Consider the following 17,896-nt stretch of genomic DNA (forward strand, 5'->3'; position numbering starts at 1 on the left):
TTCAGCTAAAAGGGTCTCTGAGCTTCAGGCTCTATGTGTTAAACCGCCGTACTTGGCCTTCCATCAGGATAGAGTTTACCTCAGGATCAATCCGTCCTTTCTGCCTAAGGTATCTTCGGAAGCTAATATTAATCAATCTATTAATCTTCCCGTGTTCTTTCCCAATTACCAGAACAAAGGAGAGTACAAGCTGCATTCCTTGGATGTGCACAGACAATTACGCTTTTATATGCATCGAACTGCTGGTCATAGACAATCTGACCAGTTGTTTGTCTCCTTTGCAAGTCAATCTCTAAAGTTACACTGTCATGGTGGATAGCTAGTTGTATCCTCTTGGTGTATCAGAGTTCGGGAAGGCCTGCACCTCAGGGAGTCCGAGCTCATTCTACTAGGGCCGTCGCTACTTCGGCGGCTTTTAAATCTAGGGTTCCATTCGATGATATTTGTTCCCAGCCACTTGGGCCTCATCTCATACCTTTATCAGCCATTACAAACTGGATGTTGTCTCCAAAAGTAGGGCGTCCTTTGGCTCTGCAGTGCTCCGGAATATTCTTCCATAAAGGCCACCCAGGATTCAGGTAGCTTGGGACTCTGTCCCAAAGGTTGCTGACAAATTAAGTTCCTACTTCAGATTAAGAAGTTATGTACTCGCCATAACGTTCCATCTGAGTAGGTATCTTCATTTGTCTGCAACCATCCCCCCCTCCTTCCCCCTGACCTATAGGATCTGTCTTAGATAAGCCCCTTCTGGGGCACAGTAACTATGGTTGTATTGGGCAAACTTGATCTGAGGTCAGTCAGGGTTGGCAGGGGATTATGGGTAAAGGGAGGAGCTAGGAGCTTGGATCTATGCTGTGGTAGAAGTTGCCGGCTCGGATCCGAGATCGGATCCGTATCCCAAAGGTTGCAGACAAATGAAGATACCTACTCAGATGGAACGTTATGGTGAGTACATAACTTCTTAGTATTGGAGCTTCGGATACTATTCCCTCAGATGGGTCCGGAGCCGCTGAGCAGGCACCGGTTTCTGAGGGTGTTTTCAGACCTAAACATCTTTACATTAAACCAACTTCAGCTTCAAAGGCGAAGACTAAAGCACCTTCTAAAGCAAAGAAACAAACTCAAGAGCCACGTGGACAGGCTTCTATGCCCAAAAAACAGATGCTTAAAATGGCCGAAGACTTGATTACCTTGATCAGGGGTTCCCATCCCCCTCCTGATAAGAGGCCTAGGCAAGAGACTGACTATGAATCCTCAGATCAGGTTTCTATTTCTTCTGATTCCTCTTCTGATCAGGAATATTCTCTTCCCCCCTATGAGAATTCTGATGCTGAAGAATCTATACCTTCAGCTTCTCCTCCAGAGGACTATTCTTTTGGGGAAACCTTGCATACCATGAGGGAGCATTTACCCTGGGAGAGCCAAGATTTTTCAGATTCTAAAAAGAGGTTTAGGGACTTTTTACTACCTCAACACAGGCCTCTATCCATTCCTCCTGTGTTAGACATTGTAGATGATGTGTTTTCGGAGTCTAGTCTTACCCCTGACTCCTTACCTCCAGCTCCTGTTAAGCTTGACAGATATTACAGGGTTCCTGGCTCTCATAAATTCCTTTTTAAAAACCCTTCTGCAGACTCGGAAACTATTTCTCAAGGTCCCAAAGGAGTTGGGGCTTCCGCAGCAAAAAACCCTACGCCCTCTGACAGATATTCTAGGGCACTGGATAGATGGGGAAAAAAGGTTTACACATCTCCTACCTTGGCTATAAGGGCCTTAAACTGTCAGTTTCATATGCTCAAATATCAGCAACATGTCATGGCATTGCTTAAACAGAAAATGTTGTTGAACTCTGAATGTGCAGAAAACAAGGAAATGCAGGATTTATTGCATGCAGCTGTACAAGTTGGAAAGCATACTTTGCAATGTGGTTTTGATTCTTTGGAGGCCTCCTGCAGGGCCGCAGTTACGGGTTCTGTAATTAGGAGGCATGCTTGGTTAAAGGAACAAAATCTGCCTGATCATGTCAAAGTTAAATTATTAGATGCACCTTTACAACATGATACTTTGTTTGGTGTTAAGGCAGAAGAGGTATTAAAGAAAATGGAGAACAAAGCTAAATCTATGCAAACTGTTAAAGATTTTTTACAAGTACAGCCACCTAGGTTTAGTAGGCACTGGCCCACAAAGAATTGGTCCTTTCCGGTGTCAGACAGACCTCAAAGGGGCAGATCCCAGGCACAAGGTTCATACAGGTCAAAGCAATGGGGTGCTTCTACCTCCAAAGTTGGAGAAGACAAATCACAACCATACAGGAAACAGTCCCAATGACTTACCCCTGCCTGCACCAACCACTTATCTCCTGGCAGCACCCTTAGGGGGGAAATTAGCACTTTTTCTCAAAATTGGCACATTATAACCCAAGACAAGTGGGTTCTAAATATAGTGTCACAAGGCTACAAGTTCCATTTTCATACCCTGCCAAAGGCAAACGGCTGGCCAGATCTGCCAAAAAATCAATGGGCAGAGGCACAAAAACAAGTCTCATCCCTCATGGACATGGGGACCATTCAACAAGTACCAGAGCAAGAGCAGGGACAATGATTTTACTCAAGACATTTCCTGGTACCCAGAAAGGACAAGGCCTGGAGAAGTATACTGGACCTATCTATTCTGAACAGATTGCTGGATATACCAAAATTCAAAATGTTGACTTTGCAGCAGCTTCTGCCCATGCTGGGCAAGAACGCTTGGCTTGTGACTTTAGACCTAAAGGAGGCATACCTGCATGTCCCAATCAGACAATCATGCAGAAGATACCTCAAATTCAATGCTGGCTCAATGAATTACCAATTCTCTGCACTGCCCTTTGGCTTATCTGCTGCGCCCAGGGTCTTTACAAAGTGCCTGGCACGATTAATTGCATTCTGCAGACAAAGAGGAATACAAGTATATCCTTACTTGGATGACTGTCTAATTCAAGCAGAGAACAAGGACATTCTTTTACAGCATCTGGCGTTTGTGAAAAAACTTCTAACATGCCTAGGGTACACAGTCAACGAAAAGAAATCAAAACTAGTACCCTCTCAAGAGATAATATTCCTGGGTGCAAGCTTAAATACAAGTGCCCAGATGGCTTATCTCACGCCAGACAAGCAAAGGCAACTGACTACCTATTTCAAAATGTTGGCAACAAAGGCCCAGTTATCTGCAAGAAAAATTCTGCAGGCTTTGGGTTTCATGGCATCCTGCATCCTTTCGGCTTTTCCCGGTTAGGGGTCGCCACAGCGCAACTCCAGTCTGCTAATGATTGGCAGTCGATTTTTACATACTGGCTTGCCGGGCCCAATGAGCAACCTTCAACGAAGGAACGCCCATTCACGCATGTCGCTACACAGAAGACGCTCTAACTGAGAATCGAACGGACAACGTCTAACTGTGAGGCAACAACTAATTCCATATGCAAGACTACATATGAGGAAACTTCAATGATACCTAAAAAGTGTTTGGACTCAACACTGCCACAGCCTGGAAACAATGATTACTCTCATTCCCTGCCTGCAACAGGAGTTTCGATGGTGGGCGAAGGCCTGTCACCAGAACAAGGGACAGCCATTCACATTACCCCCAGTCTGGCAGACACTAACAACGGATGCATCAGATTATGCCTGGGGGGCCCACATTGCAGGAAGATGCATTCAGGGCACATGGTCCTCAAACCAAATGCATCTACATATCAATCAAAAAGAGATGCTAGCTGTTCAAAATGCCCTGACAGCCTTCAAGAACCTACTACATCCAGGACAACTACTGATAAAGACAGACAACACCACGGTCATGTGGTATATAAACAAGCAGGGGGGGGGGGGCGGCACACATTCTTGCCCCCTTTGCAGACTAGCCATGACTTTGTGGGACACAGCATTGAATTACCAAGTACATCTGCAAGCACAATTTCTGCCAGGAAAGGAAAATACTCTGGCAGACGAACTAAGCAGAAACCTCATGGATCCCCACAAGTGGCAGCTTGGCTCCACAAGTCTTCAGCATGATAACAAGAAAATGGGGATGCCCGGACATAAATCTATTTGCCTCCCCTCACTACCAACTAAAAGGATTCTGCACAAGGACTTATCACAGACAAGCATGGAAAGTTGGCGCCCTATCTTTCAGCTGGAAAAACCTATCAGTATATGCCTTTCCTCCACTGCCTCTCCTCCCCAAGGTACTCCTAAAGGTCAGACAGTAGAAGCCAAAGATGATACTGATTGCCCCAGACTGGCCCCGCCAGTACTGGTATCCAATCCTAAGGAACTTATCTCAATGCCCAGCTTGGACCTTACCTCAGACATCCCATCTACTATCCCAGCAAAACAATCAGATCCTGCACAGCCAACTCAGGACTTTAAACCTGGCAGCATGGCGGATAATGTAATCATACAAAACACACCTCTCAGTAAAGCTGTGATGGATATCCTTTTGGAAGCCAGAAGGCCTAGTACTAGAAGATCTTATGCTGGAAAATGGAAGAGATTCTGTGCTTGGAACCAGGCACAAGGAACTGATACAGCTGTCCCAAATATTCCTCAGATTGTGCAATACTTAACTGAGATGCTGAACAAAGGCCTATCTTTTTCATCCATTAAAATTCATGCGTCTGCCATTTTGGCTCATTACAATACAGAGCCACCAATCTTTTCTCATCCTTTATTAAAGCAGTACATCAGAGGAGCCAAAAATTTAAGGCCTCCAAGGAGATCACCAATACCTGCATGGGACCTCAACTATGTCTTGGAGAAACTCACCCTGCCTCCTTTTGAGCCAGCTGCTGCTGCTTACATAAAGTTTTTATCTTGGAAAACTGCTCTGCTCCTACCAATAACTTCGGCAAGACGAGTTTCAGAGCTACACGCACTTATGGCTGTGGAACCTTTTATCATGTTTTATCCAGACAGGGTTTCTCTGAGGACAAACCCAACATTTATGCCTAAGGTGGTGTCCAGTGTAGCTCTTAACCAAACTATTCATCTGCTAACTTTTTATCCAAACCCACAGAACAAGGGGGAGAGAATTCTGCATTCATTGGACGTACACAGACAGCTTAGATTCTACTTGGACAGAACCAAAGTTTTCAGGAAGACACAACAATTACTAGTGGCATATGCTGCAGGATCACAAGGAAAGGCTATCTCAAAGCAGACTATTTCAAAGTGGATAGGTCACTGCATTCGTTTCTGCTATTCTCACCATGGCAAGCCAGTATCTAAGGGCATTAGGCCACATTCAACCAGAGCTGCAGCCACTTCAGCAGCCTTTCTCAGCGGAGTACCAACCAAAGACATTTTAGAGGCTGCTACTTGGAGTTCAGTGCACACCTTTACAAAGCACTATCATCTGCCACTTTACTCGAAATCCAAGGCAGGCTTTGCCACTGCAGTTCTGCAGGGCCTCATAGCCGCTCCTAATGCTGTTTAGCTCCAGCCTCCCAACCTTAGCTTTGGGACTCTACCCAAATGTAATGACTGCAACAGTGAAACACGAAGAACATAGTACAGTTGTGTACACTTACCATAAATGTAGATGTTCGAGTGTATTCAGTGTTGCAGTCCAGGTTACCCACCCGCCATCCCCCTTTTTTCTGCTGGAACTTATCTTTCCTTCTCTGATTTATACAACCTATGTGGTGTACTTTCTTGTAGAAGAAGGTAAAGTTTATATTGGTGCATGTATTTTTATATATATAGAAATTTTGCCTATCCTTTCAGGGGGCAGCTGACATCTGGGGCAAGAAAAAACTGAAGAAAATGGCTTCGGCCGCTTCTTTTATACCCCTGACGACCTGATGTCAGGGAAGGGGCGCCAGCAGCCGACGCAGGACCCAAGACTTTGGAATTCAGGCTTACTGAGGGCAGCCTGCCAGCATGATTACCAAATGTAATGACTGCAACAATGAGTACACTCGAACATCTACATTTATAAGTGTACACAACTGTACTTTCTCTGCACTTCCCTTTGGCTTATCTGCTGCGCCCAGGGTATTCACAAAATGCCTAACTCCAGCCATTGCATGTTGCAGGCAGAGAGGAATTCAAATTTACCCTTACTTGGATGATTGCCTGATTCGGGCGGACAGTCAGGACTTGCTACTACAGCACCTGACATTTTTTAAAGAGACTTCTAACTTCACTGGGGTACACCTTCAATGAAGAGAAATCACATCTGGTACCCAGCTAACAGATTGTATTTCTGGGAGCAAGCTTGAACACAACTTCCCAGATGGCATTCCTCACTCCAGAAAAACAAATTTATTTAACAAACTACTTCAATCTACTGGCCACCAAAACCCAGCTATCTGCAAGAAAAATACTGCAAGCCCTAGGATTCATGGCCTCTTGCATTCTGCTAATTCCATATGCAAGACTGCATATGAGGAAACTTCAGTGGTACTTGAAGTCTCTGGTGTCAACATTCGCAGGACCTGAAAATGATTCCTATCATTCCTGCCTAATGACAGAGTTCCTCTGGTGGGCAGATGCCTGCAACCACAACAAGGGACTCCCTTTCCCTCTACCCCCTGCCACCCAAACCCTAACAGATGCATCAGACTATGCATGGGGGGGCTCACATGGCAGGACAATGCATTCAAGGCAAATGGAGCCCAAAGCAAATGCACCTGCATATCAATCAAAAAGTAATGTTAGCTGTACAGAATGCACTGACAGCCTTCAAAGGCCTTATTCTTCCAGGACAACTATTGGTAATGACAGACAACACCACATTTATGTGGTACATAAACAAGCAGGGGGAACCCATTCCTGCCCACTCTGCAGGTTAGCCATGGCTCTGTGGAACACAGCCTTGAGCAACCAAGTGCACCTGCAAGCTCAATTCCTGCCAGGCAAACTAAATTCACTAGCAGACGACTTGAGCAGAAATCTCATGGACCCACAAGAGTGGAAACTAGAACCCAAAATATTCAAGCTTTTGAGGAACAGGTGGAGGGCACCAGAGGTGGACCTCCTTGCTTCCCTTCAACTATCAATTTTGCAAATATTGCACTAGAACTCCCCACAGCCAAGCTTGGAAAGTGGATGCCCTGTCCTTTACCTGGGAAAGCCTCTCAATCTATGCCTTCCCCCCTGCCCCTCCTCTCGAAGGTCCTACTAAAGGTCAAACTGTACTCTTCACCCTATACCTCTCAAGGTCTCCTCCACTTTTACTCCTGGTTAACCTCTCACCTAGCTAACCTTGCTCATTTGTATTATGTATATATAACTATACTATACTATAAAATTTAGCCTCAAGGCCATTTGCCTGTCTTTTACACCTAAACAAAATTGTAATTGTTTGTTTCTTTATGAATGCTACCTGTTTATTTGTCATTAATGCAGAGTTTCTTAGTAATTATTCATGTAACTATGAATTGTTGGAGCTTTTCTCCCCGGGCCTTCACTGAAAATGGGCTCCCCGAGCCCAGTGGACCTCCCTGGTTATCAAACTGGAATAAATAAACAGGACAAGCCAAGGACAATCCTGATTGCACCAGACTGGCCAAGACAGCACTGGTACCCTTTTTAGCGCAGTCTGACAGTAGTGCCACCATGGCACCTGCCTCAGACTCCTTCCCTGCTGTCCCAGCAGGCGGGACAGATTCTGCACCCTCAGCTACAGACTCTGAACCTAGCAGCCTGGCTCATCCCCTGAACTCATCACCAGCAAACCTCAGTAAGCAGGTGCTGGATGTCATTCTTGAGGAATGAGACCTAGTACTAGAAAATCCTGTTTGTAAAAGTGGAAAAGATACTGTTCCTGGAGCCAGTCTCAGGGAAATGGACACAACTGTGCCCAGCTTACCTCATATACTGGATTACTTAACAGAAATGCTCCACAAAGGCCTCTCCTCTTCAATTAAGATTCATGCCTCTGCCATCTCAGCTCATTATAATACTGAGCCCACCCCTCTCCTCCCATCCTCTGGTCAAACAGTTCATGAGAGGAGCCAAATATTTAAGACACCCCCCCCCCCCCCCAGGAGAGCTTCCACTCCAGCCTGGGACCTTAACTTTGTATTGGAAAAGCTCACGCTTCTGCCCTTTGAACCTTCTGCTACAGCAGAGTTAAAATTCCTCTCATGGAAAACAGCTTTACTTTTAGCCATCACTTCAGCAAGAAGAGTGTCTGAATTGCAGGCCCTTATTGCCATGGAACCCTTCATTATCTTCCATGCGGACAGGGTTTTCCTCAGGACTAACCCATCTTTTTTACCCAAGATGGTATCTAGTGTGCCTTTAAACCATTCCATTCATTTGCCATCTTTTTTTTCCCTAATCCTCCGAATAAAGAGGAAAGTATCCTGCAATCCCTGGACGTGCACAGGCAGCTTAGGTTCTATCTGGACAGGACTAAGCCTCTCAGAAAATCTGACCAGCTGCTAGTCAGCTTTGCTGCAGGTGCAGAGGGCAAGGCCATTTCAAAGCAAACCATTTCTAAATGGATAGCACACTGCATCCATTTCTGCTACAAACAGCATGGGAAACCTACCCCACAGGGGATCAGAACACATTCCACTAGGACTTCATCAACCTCTACAGCATTTCTCAGGGGAGTCTATACCAGGGTCATCCTGGAAGCTGTGATCTGGAGCTCTGTACACACTTTCACCAACCATTACCACTTGCCTATCTTTTCTAAATCCAGAGCTGGATTTTACCACAGTAGTCTTACAGGGCCTGATATGATAGACAATCCGTAATGCTTCTTAACTACCTCCACTCATCCTCAACTTTGGGAATCAACCCAAATGTGATGACTGCAACAGTGAAACACGAAGAACATAGTACAGTTGTGTACACTTACCATAAATGTAGATGTTCGAGTGTATTCACTGTTGCAGTCCTGGTTACCCTCCCTCCAGCCCCCTGTGTTCACTTTACTTCTACCTGTCCTTTTTGTTTGAATATCTTATATCATTGGTATTTGCTTTTTGCTGGGGATGTTCCATACCATGTAATTGCTTCCTATTTTGGGGGCTCCTGACATCTGCGGCAAGAAAACCCGATGTAATGGCGTTGGCTGCATGTTTTATACCCCTGATGACCTGACGTCATGGAAGACGTGACAGAATCCGACACAGAAATCCCAAGACTCTGGTATTCAGGCCAACCGAGGGCTACCTGCAGGCAGATAACCCAAATGTGATGACTGCAACAGTGAATACACTCGAACATCTACATTTATGGTAAGTGTACGCAACTGTCTTCAGAGAAATCTATGAAAGACCTTTAGTGATAAGTAAAATAAGATGGCATCAAGAAAGAGCCACCTTTGCTGGTTTGGTCAAGCATGTCCCACATTTAAAGGGCAGAGTTGTTTGAGCTGGCCAGTTCTCTAGCTAGCCTAATTCAGAGATTGTTCTACTGACCTAACCAGTCTTTTTGCATTGAAAACTCTCTGGAATGGTTGCTGGGCCCTCATTTCAGGCTTCAGATAGGGATAGGTTTTGGCAAAAAAAAAAGTGATCCGTTTGTTTCAAGAGCAGAGTTATTCATTGTCATTTCATACCTCACTGAAGTTCCACTTCTAGGGCATGCCATCTCAGGCAGAAGGTCCATCCTTTTGTAACCTCATTGCTTTCCAGACCAGTGTGGTTTACAAGAGGAAGCAGAAGATGACGCAGTGACTAACATCCCAACAGCTTTTACTGAGGCTTTTCCCCTTCTTCTGTCATTTATCACAGTAGGCATTAACTTTGCTGGGAAAACAGTTTGCTTAAAAACAAAACCTGTTAGGGTACATGTTGCTGTTCCTTGGACCAGTTCCATGGGCTATACACAGGTAATACTGAATTTGTCATAGCTTATTGACCTGTATCAAATAAAAGAAGCCAAATCTCTTGACTCTTTGGTAAGGTAGTTTCTGCAGGATGCAGCTTGAATTTGCTTATCACTAACCAAAATGCTTAAATATATTTATCAAGATAGTGAGATTACATAAGAATCAAAAGTGCCAGGTTTAACTTCAGTTTATTTGCAGTTGACACTGCAGTGCACAACCAGAAATGCACAGTTTTAGTTTTTATTTAAAGGGTAAACTTGTGGTATTTCAGAGAATTTGCTTCTATGTAAGATACAGTGATCTCTAAGTTGTTACATGTAAGCATCACAAAGTGTAGTGGTTTAGCTTGATACTTAGTGATCACAGTTATGACGGTCAGTAACTGTAGTCATGAGCCAAGGCACTCAAGAGGTCTAGCTTGGTTTTGTGGCGTAGACTAATAAAACTTTGACGGCAGCCCAGATGGGGCCTGAGTTTGGATACAACTTGTGCACTGGAAGAGCTGGGCTGGGGTGAGTGGGAAATACTCAGTCAGTGCCTCCTCATTAAAAATTAGTTGTACAAACAAGAGAATTAATTTATTTATTGATTGACATGTGGTAACTGGAAAAGTCCAACTGGGTCAGAAACCATTTTCAGCGGAGGCCTAGGAAGAAAACTCTTAACAGTGATTTAAAATACATTGACCATACCAATAAAAAATATAACAGCAAGTTATACAAGAAACTTCACAAGTGCAGAGGTACAATAGAAGGTAAAGAATGTGTAAACACGTTTACATTTTGGATATAAAGAAATTAACATCACTCAAATTTATTTTTCAGGTAGTAGAACACAATAATCTTGATGGTTCCTGAGAGGGAAGAACCATCAAAACTGATTGAGAGGAAGTTAGAATAATGACATTAATTTGATTTGACCAAGTTTTGACACTACCATAGAAGAAAGGGATTTCACTAAACTTGGGCCAGTGATATGAAATCAACTATCTGGAAAAATATGTTCTGAAATGGTATTTGGAAGTCTTCAAGGCTAAACTGAAGTAACATCTTCTAGTATAAACTGCCTGTAATTGCTGTTGTGACAATGGATAAATTATTGTAGGCTTGTAGACGTACTAATTGAAATTTATCACATTAAAGATGTCCACCTTGTGTATTCTATAAGTATTGCATGTGCTGCCACATTGCTGCTTAAAACATTATAAATATTGTTCCTTGCTATACCTTTTCCACGTGTATTTACTTTTGATATGCGTTTTTGTTACCATATGATGTATTTTCACTTTTGTTGATTTTTTTTTTATTCTTTAATGTACTTTGCTCCTCTGTGGACCAGTTTGTGACTGAAAAGGGTCAGTTGGGCCAGTCCTACCTGGTTACCACATTTTAAATAAGGCTTCCTCCTGGACACCCATTTGTATTTTCACTAGTCATTAGACATTGGATGCCCATTAACAGAGGTATCAGAAGTGCTGCGGCTGAAAGCTGTGATTACATTCTTTTGATACACTTCCAGTTAGATTTATGACTCCAGCAGCACTAATCCTTATAAAGATAATGTAGTTGAGTGTGTACATGCTGTCCTTAGCAATAAATGTTTGAATAATGTGATCATTGCTGTAGGACAAACTGTGGCCTCATTCCCCCTGTAATATTGCTTGCCTTGTTAAAATGGGTGATTTTTGTGTGTAGTTGATTCTGTATTCTTCAGATCTTACATTTATCTGTTCTGCTATGTTGTAGCATGTTACTAGTAAATATTTATAGATTTCAAACTCATGGCTTTCCTAAGGGTATATTTTGATAAAATAAACTTGTTCAGACCCAAGGCAGCATGAAACGGAAGTTTGCATTTTACAGAGAGATTACATTATTAAACTATCAGGCTAATATTTTGTTTCTGGCCTGTGGCTAAGAGGCAGTTATATTTACACTTTCTACAGCATTGTGCATGTTATTGGAATATGTACTGATTGAGCAGACACTATCAGAAATTACCAAAATGATAAAAATGGTCTCAGTCATCTGATATGGTGAGATCTTTGCACATCTGCAAGTTGATTATAATCCTGGAGTAAAACTTTGAAACAAGAGTGAAAACCATTATCTTAATGTGTTTAAATGCTGCCGTCACTGGTGTTAAGAAAGTTATTTGCATGTTTGTTTATTTAGCTGGTACAAAGCACTGATCTCTCTGCACATTTACAGACTCAGTCTGGGAAGACAAAAAGGAGATTACAAAAAATTAAATTTCCATAGTAAGCAAGTAGTTGGGACATGAACAGTGCAATTCAAATAGTGGTTGTGCACAATAATCAAACAAGTTACAATTTAGCTTGGTTGAGTTTCTAAGCATGTAACTGTGTGTGTGTGTGTGTGTGTGTGTGTGTGTGTGTATCTATATATATATATATATATATATATATATATATATATATATATATATATATATATATAGACACACATACACATTATGTGTGTGTGTATGTATATATATATATATATATATATATGTATATATATACACATATACATACACATTATGTGCTTAGACATGCTAATATATATGTGTGTGTTTTGACATAGTGAACTTAGAGGCAGGAGTATGCTCAAAAGTATGTTTTTTTTCTGTCCCTTGTAATATTTACTTACACTTGTTCTACCCCCGCAGAGACAAGAACGGTATGCAGATAGACCTGCTCTTCTAGAACTTGAGAGATTTGTAAGTATTTTTTTTTCTTTTCAAATTCAGTGGTGAGGTTGACAAATTTGTGATAATGATGCAGAAATACAGAAAGAATTAGACATACTGCAGTTTACTTTGCCTGAGCAGCTGCAAGACCGTACCACAACTTTTTCTAGGTACTAGTTAAGTAATCCTTCTCCCAAAATTCATATTTTGGTTTCACAATGTCAGAACCCTTCCACTTTTACTTGGGATTTCTAATACATTTAGACATTTATATATCTTTAGCTAGAGCATAGCTTTTAACTTCTTTGCTCAAGAACTCTGGACAAAGCAAAAAGTAATGGAGGGACAAAAGACCAAAATCAGACTATTTGAAAATATTACTTTGTGTGACACACTAATGGCTGGCATTATTGACGGACAAATCCTAAATGATTTACCAAAAATAAAATCAAGTTTTACAAGGACGGGGCAAAAATTTTGAGGAAAATCAGTGACATTGACATCCTACATTTGGATGTTCAGTTTGTGTTTGTCTTGTAGCAGCTGTTGTTTGTGATGTGGTTTGTCTTGGATTTTTCACACTTTGAGTTAGGGGCATTAGTTTGTGGTCAGTCTTGCAGAGATTACCCTATTTCATTAGTTCCCATTTTCTTCAGTTGCTGAGTCATCATGGACTTTTTCAAGCTGTTTTAAGTGACATTTAAAAACTTGGACCCTGCTTTTGCATTAAGTGGTTTTGCTGAGTAATATCTCTAGGTTGTCAAAATCAAATTCAAGTCCTATTGTCAACAAACTGAAATACAAAATGCTGAGGCCTCCTTTCCAGAGGAAGTCAGTGCCAGTGCACATATGGAAATCCTTCCACCAGTGATTCCTTTGTCTTGGGAGATTTGTACCTTGTTTGTGCATGTGTGACCAAGGAGGAGTTGTATATAAATTCAGGGATGAGGAAGGGCTTGTCCCCCTACCATGTGTAAATGTTTAGTTTGATTTTTCATGCTTGTGAGTTTTCAGACATTTGTGTTTTGCAGTATAGTCAGCATGTTGTGACTTGGCATTTCTTTTTTAAACCATTTTGTTGATCATATCGGCATACAGTCTTTGACAGTCTCATATTTTAGAACAGAGCTATTCATTTTATTATGTAGAGTACTTATATTTTCATTTCTTCATTTCCAGATTACTTGATATCCATCCTGTAATGTTTTGCTATTTTTTTTAATATATTTCAAATGTTCAGTTGTGTTTCATATTGTCTGTGATTAATTGATTTTTTTGTCTTTGTAGTCCCAGTTATAATATGTTGTTGTGTTTTATCCTTATTGATATCAGTTCCTGAAACATGCAAGTGCACTTGAGATTAGTGGAGACTTTTTGTTAGGTGAGAGTGAGTTCTATTGGCAGTTGAGAGGGCTGAGAGTTGGTATCCGAGTCTATTTAAAACATGTTTGCAGTACTTTTGTGATGGACGGGATAAAAATAGTAATTCTAGGGGAAAGGAAGGGAAGGGATAGGGTGCTGCAATTTAAAGGTAGAAAGACTTGAATGTCTGTATGTAGAACTGTGGTATTTAAGAGGGAAGGGAGAGAGAGTGAGAGAGTAAGGACTGGAAGCAGTGGGTGGCTTTTGGTGCCTTTTTGGTCTGGGAGGATTGGCTACGTTTATCCCTGTCACATGCTAATCAGGAGTTTAATTGTGAAGACTGTAGTCTCCAGGTAGAAGGGAAAACAGTGCTGGAGTAGCTGAGGTCGTGTCGTACAAGGGAATAAAAAGAGCAAACGGGATCCACTGTCATGCAAAGGCTTGCTAATGGAAAAACTGAAAATATGCCTTCATTACTTTAGTCACATATAACAGCAGCCATGGGACCTAAACATTTGCCGCAAAGCAGTAACATGCACAGTTTCCAAGAGGAGCTCCAGGGATAAAAAAACTTTACTTTTGTTGCCTGCAAGTTGCTTAGTTATAAACACATATGGGTTTGGATTTGTGGAGATTCTTAGTTTGGAGGGGAAGAGTTAATCTAATAGTAAGTAGTATTGGTCCAAAAGATAGTTTAACAGAAAGCATTTATTAACCAACATTAATAAAGCTGAAAGTATATCAACCACTCCAGAAGGCATTTAAAGATAAAATGAAAGAGTTAATTGCCTTTCAGGAAGGGTTGCTGTTGTGGACCAGAGAATGGAACACTGTATCCCACGTGAGTGAGGAACATAGATCTAGGAGAGTATGTAGGCCAGTTTGCCAGAGTGATGGGGCTTACTGATGTGCCAGTAATCAAGCATGATGAAGAGCAGTATATATTTTATTCTGGAAGATTCAGTAATTGATCAAGGATCGATAAATATTTATAATAATAGAACATGCCTGTATAATGAAGAGAGTAAAAAACAAACCCTGTATTTTTTTCAGACCATAATCCTCTACATTGTAAATTAATAATGCTTTAGCATGACTTACATGGAGAAGCACTGGTGCTTCCCCAGCTATGTATTTCAGCACCCTGTACTTGTGGAATAGTATAAGGGTGTAGTAGGTAAAAAGATGGAGTTGATGAGATTGCTGTCAGATATCATAGTATACTGTGCTAGATTCAAGAGTGATCTGTGATTTGCAACAAAACTTTATGTATGTGAGCATATGAGAAAAAACAAAAAGGAGCACCAAAAAAAAAAATGCTAGAGTTGTAGAGGTATATGAGGAAGAATGAGTATTTGAGAGAAGAAATAGAGAGCAGGCTAAAATTAAAATGTCCTATTCAGTGTTGTAGTATTCTTAACCTATGAGGTTGTCTGCTGCCCATTGATCCGATTTTCGGCCAGTATACACCAGCGTTTAGCTACTGCAAGTATGTGAGCCATTGCACATATGTTCTGACAATGTCAGCCATAAAAGGACACCAAGTACAATCCTCAGAACTATTCTGCCACCATTCAGAAGGTTGACTCCTACATCGTGTCTGCAGTTTGATTCCATGTGTTGCTGCCAGCTTCAGATAAGTGCCCCATTAAGGATTTATTTCCTTGCTGCAGCTTTTTGTTAGTTCATGTCATCCAGGAAGGGCAAGTTTAGGTGGGGAAGGCAGATTCCATATAAAGAGAGCCACAACCTTTGTCTTTTCTGTTTAGGGCCTAGGCACGACTATCAATCCTGTTCCATTTGTCAGGCCTTTGTGCCCAAGACCTTGCATGTCTGACGTTTGGCTTTAAATCTTTACCTAGAGTCTCAGCGGCTTAAACACCTAGCTTATAGACATTATGGAGAGTTCCGGAGGTCCTTCAGCTGAGTCGCGTTTGAAGAGGAGGGTTGGCAAACCAAGACCTGAGTCTTCTTCAGCTGTGCCTCGAACCTCAGATGGATTCCATGAGATCAGTGAAGACACTGTGGTATGTTTGGTGGTTGGGTCTGCTTCCTCGGCAGGTACCTCATTGGAAGCTGCTAAAGAAACTGACCTCGGCATGTCCTCAGAGGCAATGCAGATGTCCATTTTGGGTGGAATGGAGGTTCCTACTACTATGGCTAGGGATCTATCTCAGACTACTCTGGACGTAATCCTACATCTGGTTCCTCCTCTTCTCATGCTGAAATCCATTTAAAGAAAAAACAAAAAATGAGACCTTCTCATGATGTTCATTGTGTTTCACTGTTGCAGTCATTACACTTGGGTTATCCTGCTTGCAGGCTACCCGCAGTCGGCCAGAGTTCCAAAGTCTAGGTCCATCGTCGGTTGCTGTCACCTCTTCCCTGACGTCAGTGCGCCAGGGGTGTAAAAGATGCAACCAACGCCATTTTCTTCAGTCTTTCTTGCTGCGCGGTGCCCGAAGCAAAAGCAGTTCGCAAAAGCAGTTCGCAAGTGCCGGTCGGCCGACTCCTGAGATTTTCGAAACCGAGTTTCAGAACCTAAGTCTTCAGTAAAGCTAAGTACCCTGTTGGGGAAACTTTTTCTTGCTTCAGACCGATGTCAGTAAAAGCTAACAATTGTATTTCTTGTGGGAAGCAAATACCTCATAAGGACTTTCACTCTTACTGTATTCCTTGCCTAGGCCCTGACCTTGACGTTGCTAATTGTCGGTTTTGTGCTAGATTCAACAAACGCACTATTAAGTGTCGGTTTGATTTTGCTTTACATTACTTTGGCCGAAGATTTAACTACATTATGCCGTCGGAACAACCGACGACCGGAATTCATAAAAAACGCAAAGACAAGGACAGGCATCCGAGGTCCAAAACCGACGACGAAGCCTCTTCTAGGCCAGTCGGTTCGCCGGTTCTCAGTGAGGCGCTTTTGCAGCCCCTGACACCCGCTACCTCAGAGCCACAGGCCGTATCCGACTCCCACGTGGAGACACCTAGGCCTCTGGAAACTGAAGGTATTGGGCCTGCGGAAACCATTCCCTCAGATGGGTCTGGAGCCATTGAGCAGGCATCGGCTCCTGAGGGTGTTTTCAGACCTTCACAGCTTACTGTTAAGTCCACTGCAGCAGCCAAGACAAAGTCAAAAAAAACATTAAAGGCCAGGAAGCAAGTACAGAATTCTCCTGGACAATCATCCATGCCAAAGAAACAGATGCTTAAAATGTCCGAAGACTTAATTACCTTGATCAGGGGTTCCCATCCACCTCCTGATAAAAGGCCTAGGCAAGACACTGACTATGATTCCTCTGACCAGGTTTCTATTTCCTCTGATTCCTCTTCAGATCAGGGATATTCTCTCCCTCCTTATGAGGACTCTGATGCAGAAGAATCTATACCTTCAGCCTCTCCACCTGAGGATTATTCTTTTGGGGGAACCCTGCACACCATGAGGGAGCATTTCCATTGGGAGAGACAGGATTATTCAGAATCCAAGAAAAGGCTCAGATACTTTCTTTTATTGCCTCAGCACAGGCCCCTGGCTATTCCTCCTGTGCTTTATATTGTTGTTGATGTTTTCTCTGAATCCAGTCGGTCTCCTGATTCTTTACCCCCTGCTCCAGTCAAGCCAGACCGGTACTACAGGGTCCCTGACTCTCATAAATTTCTTTATAAAAACCCTGCTGCTGACCCAGAAACAATTTCTCAGGGTCCCAAAAGGGTTAAGGCTTCCACTGCTAAAAACCCTGTCCCCTCTGATAGGGATTCTAGAGCTCTGGATAGATGGGGGGGGGGGGGGGGAGTTTACACTTCTGCTACTTTAGCTTTAAACTGCCAGTTTCACATGCTTAAATACTAACAGTACCTCATGTCTTTGTTAAAACAGAAAACGCTTACAAACTCAGAAAATCCTGACAGTAAGGAAATGCAGGATTTATTGCATGCAGCTGAACAAGTGGGAAAGCATACTCTGCAATGTTGTTTTGATTCACTAGAGGCTTCTTTTAGAGCCGCA

The 17,896-nt window shown here is 42.4% G+C and overlaps 1 protein-coding gene across 1 annotated transcript in view; it reads left to right on the forward strand.

Moving 5' to 3' along the window:
- The window catches only part of PPP1R12C (protein phosphatase 1 regulatory subunit 12C), a gene marked incomplete in the record, with an annotated part of 1,670,410 nt that overhangs the window by 1,431,595 nt on the left and 220,919 nt on the right, over positions 1-17,896 (forward strand). Inside the window, 1 exon segment of the mRNA XM_044059211.1 lies at positions 12,505-12,555. Coding sequence (XP_043915146.1) covers positions 12,505-12,555 — 51 coding nt within the window.

This window comes from Protopterus annectens, chromosome 17.part0 (genome assembly GCF_019279795.1).
Source record: "Protopterus annectens isolate FY-2018-M chromosome 17.part0, PAN1.0, whole genome shotgun sequence".
In the NCBI taxonomy this organism is placed as follows: Eukaryota; Metazoa; Chordata; order Ceratodontiformes; family Protopteridae; genus Protopterus; species Protopterus annectens.